This window comes from Crocuta crocuta, unplaced genomic scaffold, assembly GCF_008692635.1.
Source record: "Crocuta crocuta isolate KB4526 unplaced genomic scaffold, BGI_CrCroc_1.0 scaffold693, whole genome shotgun sequence".
NCBI lineage: Eukaryota > Metazoa > Chordata > Mammalia > Carnivora > Hyaenidae > Crocuta > Crocuta crocuta.
Window position 1 is genome coordinate 1242501 of NW_027527545.1, and position 8469 is coordinate 1250969.

The 8469-nt window shown below is 61.6% G+C and overlaps 1 protein-coding gene across 3 annotated transcripts in view; it reads right to left on the reverse strand.

The window, feature by feature from the left end:
- Positions 1 to 2858: 2858 nt before the first annotated feature.
- NFIX (nuclear factor I X) overlaps positions 2859 to 8469 on the reverse strand; it is a 79808-nt gene continuing 74197 nt past the window's right edge. For all 3 annotated transcript variants that reach the window (XM_077765617.1, XM_077765611.1, XM_077765603.1), the window contains 2 exons: positions 7246 to 7337; positions 2859 to 2988 (listed from right to left, as the gene is read on the reverse strand). In XM_077765617.1, the coding sequence (XP_077621743.1) occupies positions 2974 to 2988; positions 7246 to 7337 (107 nt within the window). In that variant the 3' untranslated portion in view covers positions 2859 to 2973. The remainder of the gene's footprint in view (positions 2989 to 7245; positions 7338 to 8469) is intronic.

Here is an 8469-nt window from a genome sequence, read left to right on the forward strand (position 1 = left end):
CAGGGTGGGGGTGAGGAAATGGTGGGTCGTCTGAGCCACCCGGCCCCTCTGGGACCCAGAGCGCGGCGTCCGCTCCGCCAGCACGGGGGTGAGAACAAGGCACTAGGTCGGCCGGCCAGCGCGGGGGCGGGTGTGTAAGGCAGTCGACGGGGCTGGTTGCAGGGCGGGGTGGGGCTGTGTGCGGGGCCGTGTGCGTGCGTGCGTGCGGGCGCGGGCCTGGGCGAATCGACCTGTCAGCGTGGCTGGTCCTGTCCTGGAGCTTCGAGCCTGCCTCGGGCTCCCCGGTGGGTNNCTGCGGGGCAGGGCCTGGGGATCCCCCCGCCGCGCCCCCGTGCCCGGACGGGGATGGGGCGAGGAGGGGACGCTGGGCCCTGGGGAGGGGGCGCCCGGGGAGACCCGCGGCCAGAGCAGCCCAGCCGCCGGGCTTATGCCGCTGTCCCGTTCCGTTAAACTCAACAAAGAAGGGATATGCGTGTTCCTAACAAGTGCAGGATATTTAATTGATTCATAAACTTATGTATAATAGTTTGTGGGTTTTTTTAAACGTACTTTATAATGTAAGAAGCACCAGGGTTTTTATGTTGAATTATCTTAAAAATAATTTTCTCTCGTCCTTTTCCTTTTTGATCTTGGTTTTTTTTTTTTTAATGTTGAGGTGTTTTTTTCTTAAACTCTAAAATGTGAACGTTTCCTTCAGCCCTCCCACCGAAACCGAGAACGAACGACGAAACAAATAAAAACCCCAGATCATCCTCGTCAACGCAGGAAAACGACTTAAAAAAAAAACAACTGAAAACGAAAAAAAAAAAAAAAAAAGGAAAAAACACTCAGCTTTCGTTATCCCCGCGCAGGGCGGGGCAGGCCCAGTTCTTTTAGCGTCCCCGGAGCCGCGAGGACATTACAACAAAAATAGAATTTTTCTTAACAATCTCTTAACATACAAAGATAGGAAAACTCTCTGATGCATTGCACTTGGTTCAATGAAAAAAAAAAGTTCATTTTCCCCATATATATTTTTTGTGGGTTTTTTTTTCTCTTCTAACTCCTCCCCACATNCCAGCTCCCGAGGGCCCACCGCGCCCGCGGCCCCGATTGTCTTCGAGGGAAGGGGCGCATGCAGCCGGGCAGGGGGTCCCTTCCGCTCCCCTCTCAGCTCTGACCCTGTTTAGCCAACCAAACTGAAAAATCATTGCACTTTGACCGCGCGNGGGGGATCCCCCTGTCCCCTGCTTCTCAGTCCCGGTCTTCCCCGAGGGCTGCACGCGGACCGGGGAGGGCCTTCGCTCAACTCCCAACAAAAGCCACCCCTGGGGCCAGCCACCTTGTGGCTTCCAGTTGAGGACTGCACCGCTAGCGGCCCCTGCGGCCCCAGGTAAGGGCCCCCCTTCCTCCCCAGCCAGCTCCCTCCCCCTGCTCCCCTCCCTCCCTGCTGGGGCCACAGCCTCACCAACTAGATTCACAATAAATAAAGCCCACAACCCACCCCTGCGGTGCAATGTTGGGTTGACTGACTTTCCGAGGATCCTGACCTGTGCTTTGTGTTTTCATACAGTTAAGAAAGAGAGAGAGGCACAAGGACTCGAGAAGGGGGGAAGGGGGCCGAGGAAGGGAGAGGCAGGGAGGAGGGAGTAAGGCACAGAAAGACAAGCCAGAGGGGCCAAGTCACACCCCGAAGGGGAGCTGGGCATGCTCTTGCTTCCCTCCCTCCGAGGGGGGGGCTTCTGAAGACCCTCTGGACAGGCCCCCATCCATCCCTTGGGGGGGAGGAAGGGGCTGCAGGGAGGGGGGGGAGGAGAGCTACTTCCTGTGGTGTGTTACCAAATTGTTCCCAAGTTGCTCAGATGGAGGAGTTCCCAATTGCAACAGCAAAGACCCAAACAATGAATGCCCCACCCCTAAATAAAGAGTAAAGACATTACAGCTGAAATCCAGAGAGAAGTGGCCAGGAGGCCCGAGTGGTGGAGAAAGTGGGGTTGGGGGGGGACAGAGAAAGCTCCAAAACACTTTTGAAAAAGGACGACACCCAACACCCTCCAAAGGAACTGAAAGTCGGCGAGCAGGACGCCTACCTAGCGCAGGTGGCGGCTTAGCCAGTGGCAGTGGCGGCTGCCTCGTCCTCCTCGCTCGGCTCCGGGGTCCCCTTTCTGCTCCACTCTCCGGCCCGGCCACAGCAGGGCTGTCTGCGTGAGGGGCAGGGGCAGGGACCAGTGGGGCGGAGCGAGGGCACCTGCATGCAGGGCTGGGGTGTGGGGGCGACCGAGGGCCCGCCTCCCCTCACTTGCCTCCCCTCACTTGCCCGTGGCGCGAGAGTGATTTTCCTGGCCTGCAGAGAGGAGGGAAGAGGGCGCCTGTCCCGGGCCGGGCCGGGCCGGGCCGGGCCGTTGTAGCATTCCGACGTTTTCCTACCGACTGTACAGAGGAGTCTGGGGCCCTGAAACCGCGGGGTGGAGGGGCAGGACACCCTCCCTTCCAGGAGCAGGACACCAGCTTCCTGGCCACCCCGGGGGGGGGGGGGGGTCNGCTCGGCCCGAGCTGGGGGTGGGGCTCCCCTGGGACGGGTGCGGGTGGAGGACAGGCCCCTTTAGAACCGTGCTGGTCGCTTTGTTGGGGTGATTTTGTTCCTTCCCCGGAAGGGGGGGTGGGGTGGGGAGGGGAGAAAGGCAGTTCTGTTGCATCCTTTCTTTCTTTCTGTCCTCTACTTAACAGAGTCCGTTTTGCATGTTTCTTTCTGCTTGGCTGCTGGTGCACAGCTCCACCGAGGCCTCTTCCGAGGGCTCTCCGAGAACTGGGCTGCTTCTGGGGGCCTGCAGGGGTCCCCGGGCTGGAGGAGAGAAGGGCTGAGTGGCTGACGACGTCTAATTTTTGCTTTTCGGTGGGGCTGGGCTGGGGGATTTTTCCACGTCTCAAAATTTTCTTCTCCCCCCGTTTGAGGAACCTCTTCTTTACATTTTGTCTTTTCTTTTGTCGATCTTATCAGAGGAACCAGGACTGAAACGGGACAAAAAAGAAGCGATGTTGAGAAGAACAGGCCCAGGTCTCTTCTTGCTCCCGCCTGGCACGCCGACCGCAGGCCGGTGCCCAAGGCCCCCCGGGACGGCCCCGGCTCCAGCAGAGCCAAGGACACCAGCACCCCATGGAGAGGTACATCCCCATTCTGTCGGCACCTCCGATGGGAATCCCGCCGCCCCCAAGAGACCCTGCCCCCCAGTGCTAGAGTCCAGCTGGCCTTCCCGTGGGCACTGTGCCCAGCGGGTGGGACCCCCGTGGCTGAAGCTGGCACAGGCACAGACCTGGGATCTGGCCATGTTTCCAATTGTTTAGGTTTTTGTGCGGGTCCTGGAGGGTGGGGAGGATGCCAGGCTGGCGCTTTTGTCCCCAGAGGGGTTTTGGGAGTGGGGTGGGGGTGGCACAGCTTCTTGCTGAGTTTTCTTTCTGTCTCTCTGGATTAAAAGCAGAAATTCCCGTCTGTACTCCCCCAGCCAAGGTCCCACAGGCTGAAAGGCTGCGGAGGGAGGGGGGACGCCACATGGCTTCAGTCCCTAGCGGTACCAGGCTTGGGGGAGGGGCTCTGTAGCCCACTGTGCTTGATCCTCTATCCTCAGGGCACCTGGCGCTGGGGCAGGGCCCAAGGCTCCCTGAGGCAGGGCTGGCTTCCCTAAGGATGCCAGCAGGGGGAGCCACGTCCCCACAAACGAGCCTTGGTGGCTACTGATCACAAAATACACCTGACCCGGAGGCCAGGCAGCCAGCGATGCCCTCTACCAAAGGCTCTGGCCCCACCTTGTGGCCAAGGGGCAGTGGGGGAGGTTTGGAACGGGGAGGTGTTCTCTATGGTCTGCAGCACCTGGGTAGGCCTGGCAGTACCCTCGGGGCAAAAAAGGGGTCCCTGAAAATGTATTTCGGGGCCCCCGTGGGGCTCTGGGTCACAGACTCAGCTCTGCAGGGGCCAGGCCGAGCTAACAGAGCGTGCGCTGGGTAGAGCCCCAGTCTTCCCCGGCTCCAACCCCACCCGGAAGCCAGATGAAGAGGATGGCTGATTGGCCTGAGGCTACACAGCCCAGCGCTTGGCCTCGCCAGGACTCGAACGCCGGGCACGGTTCAGAGCCAATGCTCCTAACTGCTACCTGCGCCACGCTCACCGGGAGCCTAGGGCCAAGGCTGCCACACTGGAGTGAGGGCCTGCGGTGGCCAAATTGGCCAGCTTTCCCAAAGAAGCCAAAAGCCCAGACAATTTCATGTGAAAGTTGTCAATGTTTAAAGCCACTTGTTTCAGACACACAGATTATGCTGCGAGCCGGGCCGCCCCGCAGGCTCTGGTTTGGGACCACAGGTTACCCTCTACTGTGAGACAAACAAATCGAGCCGCAGTGCTGGAAGGGGCCTGGAAGGTCCCCGAGAACCTCCTGCAACGACGGAAACATTCTGGTTGCTCTATCCAGTCTGGTAGCCAGTAGCCACACGTGGCTCCTAAGCAATTGACATGTGGCTAGTGGGACTGAGGGACTAAAGTCTCCTCTAGTTAGTTATTTAATGTAAACTTCAACAGCCACACGTGGTCAGTGGCTGCCATAAGGGATGGTGTGGACGGAGGGTATTTGGCAACACGGGGGTCTGGGGCTGCCGCAGGATCGGGGTGCTGCTGGCATTTGCTGGATGGCACGCATGAAGGAGACCTGCTCCACCCCCCCACCCCGACAGCGGGGCTCCCAGAGGATCTGCCCAGAGTCCGGCCCCAGCCACTGTCGGAAGGCCACAGGGAGGCTCACGGCATACTTGGCACTACACGGGGGAGACCCAGGCCCAAGGCACCCCCGGGGTTGTTGGTGGGGCCGGAGTCAGCAGCTAGCCCCTGGGGGCTCCGATCCTGGCATGAGGCGGTGGGCAGGGAGCTGCCTGAGTGACCTGTCACTGTAGTCTCAGGCCTCAGTGTTCTCTGGAATGCCCTTCCCCAGGGGAGACCATGCCGGAACCCTTCTGCCACGGCTGTGTGAGCCTGGTCCTCACCCTCCCTGTGAGGGACGAGGCAGAGGGACATGGAGGGCCTGCGTGGCCCCTGGCTTTGTCAGACCAAGCCCAGACCCCAGGCTGGCCCCCTTGGGCCCCCCCCCACCCCGAGCTGCACAGCAGGGGGGACAACCACCAGTGGTCAGATGGGGGAGCCCACCCCCCAGAGGAAGACTCCGGTTCCAGTCCCAGAGTGAGGGACGGAGGCGGTTCCAGGAAAGCTCCCCAGGGCCTCCTCACGGAGCCCAGGAAAGGGGGGGCATCTGCTGCCAAGCACAAAGTGACTTGTTCTGCTCACCCTTTCTGCTCCGAGCCAGGTCCAAAATTGATTAAAACTAAGTAAAAAGCGCTGCCCAGGGAATGACAAAATTGCTAAAATTCTCTTTTCTTCCCTCATTCTATTGTTCTCTCTCCATCTGGTGCTCCGGAGATCAGCTAAAGTCACTGGTTACTGTGGAAACCGCCCCCCACTGTACCCCCTGCGCCCGCTGCAGCCGCCTGCCTGCCCCCAGGCCCAAGGGCTCTCTCTCTCGGCTGGGCTGGGCTTGTCCGGCTCCAGTCTCCCCCAGCGTCACCCCCGGACACACCTGCCTGCTGAGGCCCGGGGGCCCAGGCCCCTTGCCACACAAGAGGAAGAAAAACCGTTTCCCAAACTTGCTTCAAACTCTGACTTGGCCCCAAAGTCTAAGCAAAGTGCAGAGCGAGTGAAGGAGGGAAAGCACACGGAGGCGGAAACAGGCTGAGTGGGGGGAGGACTCCGGCAGTGGTCCCCAAGAGTGAGCAGGCGACACAGCCAGAGCTCTAGGCGGCTGGGGCGGAGGGAGGGAGGGCGGGCGCGAGTGCGATGGAGCCCCGCTGCCTGGTGCCAGCCCACAGCCAGGAGGGGAGGCCCGCCTGCTGTCCCTTCCCCTGGCACCCCCTCCCGCCCTCTGCCAGCAGGGCTCTCTCGGCCTCCCTGGCACAGAGCAGCGGAGGGGGCTGGCTCCAGCCCCTGCTCGGAGCCATTGTTTTTCTTCTCAACACCCCCAAGTTCAAGTTCATCTGGGTGTTACATCATGTCTGGTTGCTCCTGGAAACCAGACGGGTCAGACGTGACTCTGGGGAAAGGGGGTGGGAAGCTGGAGGGGGTTGAAGTTCCCCTCCCCTCCCCTCCTTGCCACTAGGGAGCTCTGAAGTTTGAAGTTTGACAAAGTTTTTTGGCTTTTTTTTTTTTTTTTTTTTTGAGGGAGGGAAAGGAAAAGGAAAAAAAAACAAAACCTCAAACCACACACACAAAACTTCCATCCACCAACTTTCTCTGGACTCAGGCCTCAGAGCACTAAAGCGGCAGGAGCCAAAAGAGGTGGCCCTGGGGCGCTGGGCTGAGGTGGGTTTCCTGGGGCCGCGAAAGCCTCCACCGCCTGGGGCTCACAGGGTGCTGTTTTTTTGTAATCCGTGAAAAAGAAAGATACTTGCATGTTCTTTTCCGAGAAGCCCCACACTGTACAAGCAGCCTCTGCCCTGCTCCCGAGGTGGGTCCACCCTGCACCCTAGGGCCCTGGGCTCCGGGGGGCTATTCCCAGCCTTAGGGCGGGCGGCAGGCACAGGGTGGAGGGGGTCCACATGCGTGCATGTGCACGGATGCGTGTACGAAGGCGGATCCAGGAGACCCCAGCAGGGGGACTGGAGGTCTCCTTGTGAGGACTGGGGACAGACTGGGGAGGGGGGGCTCGACTGGAGGCCCCAGCAGCCCAGCCTCCCCTCTGACGGGACTCCCGGGGACTTGCGGGAGGGGCCTCCAGGGTGGCAACAGGCCCTGCCCTGCCCTGGGTGCCAGAGTCTCTGGGCGTGCAGCCCAGCAGGACGGCTCTGCCCCTCCTCCAGCCCTCGCCCAGCCCACCCAAAGCCAAGGAAGAAAGGAGGGCTGGGGGCCAGGGCTCCCAGCTGGGGCGGGAGGAGAGCAACAGGCAGACGCTGTCCCCTTCCCTACGGGGCCTCGGGCTTCCACCAGGCCTGGCCCAGAGCGCCTCTAGCCTCGGGTCTTTGGCCGCCTTCCCCAGGGCCGGGGCTGTCAGAGCTAATTATCCAATTAGCTGATTAGCCAGAGGACCTGGGGGCTGCCTGGGGAGGCAGGCTCAGCTGGGCACGCCGAAGCCCGGGCGCTGCAGCCCTGCACTAGCCCCTTCTCCCGGATCGGCCCCAAGGAAGATGGCTCTCCCCCANCCCCCTGCCCGCATCCACAGCGTGGGTGGGGCCTCCTACCTGAGACTGCTGTGGGATGTTCAGAAAGTTGCCGTCCCGGGGTCCGATGCTGACAAACCGGTTGGCAGAGGAGGCGCCTGTCGTTGCGAATGCTGTGGGGAGCAGGGGAGAGAGGGAGAGACCCCGTGAGGCCTTAGGGCCTGCCGGGCACTGCCCTTTGGGGCTGCTGAGAGAGGGAGAGACTGGATTAGACCATGCTGCCAGGGCGTAGGCCGGCAGTGGGAAGGCCAGGCCGGAGGGGTCCCATCATCCTCTCACTGACCAGGAGCACACACCGTCCCCACCCCCAGCGCTCCGCCTCAGCCAGCCGTCCTCTCTCCTGGCCCAGGGTGAGGGGGGGCCCCAGAGGCGTTAGCCGAGGTCCCACAGACCCTGTTCTGTTACCTAACCAGGCACTGAGCAGGGCTGAGGACAGCCCTCACTGAAGTAAGGTCCCCTTATTTTCCCGCTGTCCCTCCCGGGCCTGGAAAGAGGGAGCCCGGGAGGGCAGGAGGGTGGGAGCTCCGGCGGGCTGGCCCCACCCTGCTCCAGGAAGGGCGCCTCAGCCATGCCCGCTCTCCAACCAGAGCCCCTAGGTGGGTGCTGCACCACTTAGCCACACCGGGCGGGCCCAAGGACGGGGCTGATGGCTCAGGGAAGCTGAAGGGGCCAGCGGAGGGCTACGCGGGGTGGGACAGGGTCAGAGAGAGGAGCTGGCTGCCAGCTGGGACCCCAAAGGTGGCAAGGCTCAGGCGCAGCCGGCACTCTCGTCCTCTGGTGGGTGTGGGCCGGGGCGCCAGAGGAGGACGCCGGAGGGCCTGCCGGTGCCCTCGGGCCTCGGCGCCCAGGGGCGGCTGTTCTGGAGCCTGAGGGCGCAAAGGGGCAGCCAAACACCCCTGCGCTCTCCTCAGGTCTTCTGGCTGGAGCCCCACGGGAGGGAATGGGTCCTGCAGCCCCACTAGAGGGGATGTCCCCAGAAGGGACAAGGAGTGTCACAGGCTGCCAGGGACACCCCCCCCCCCACGCCCGCTACCAGACACACCCCAGGGACTTCGTGCTCACCAGATTCTGTCCAGGGCGCCCCCTTGCCACCCTGCAGCCTGGTGCCTCGTCCCCCACCCTGCCCACCTCCAATGACCATGACCATGACTTCGTGTCTTATGGCGGATGTAGATGGGAAGATGGCATGAAGAGGATGGAGAGGGGAAAAGAACTCAAAACAAGGGAAAGAAGGCAACAGAGAGC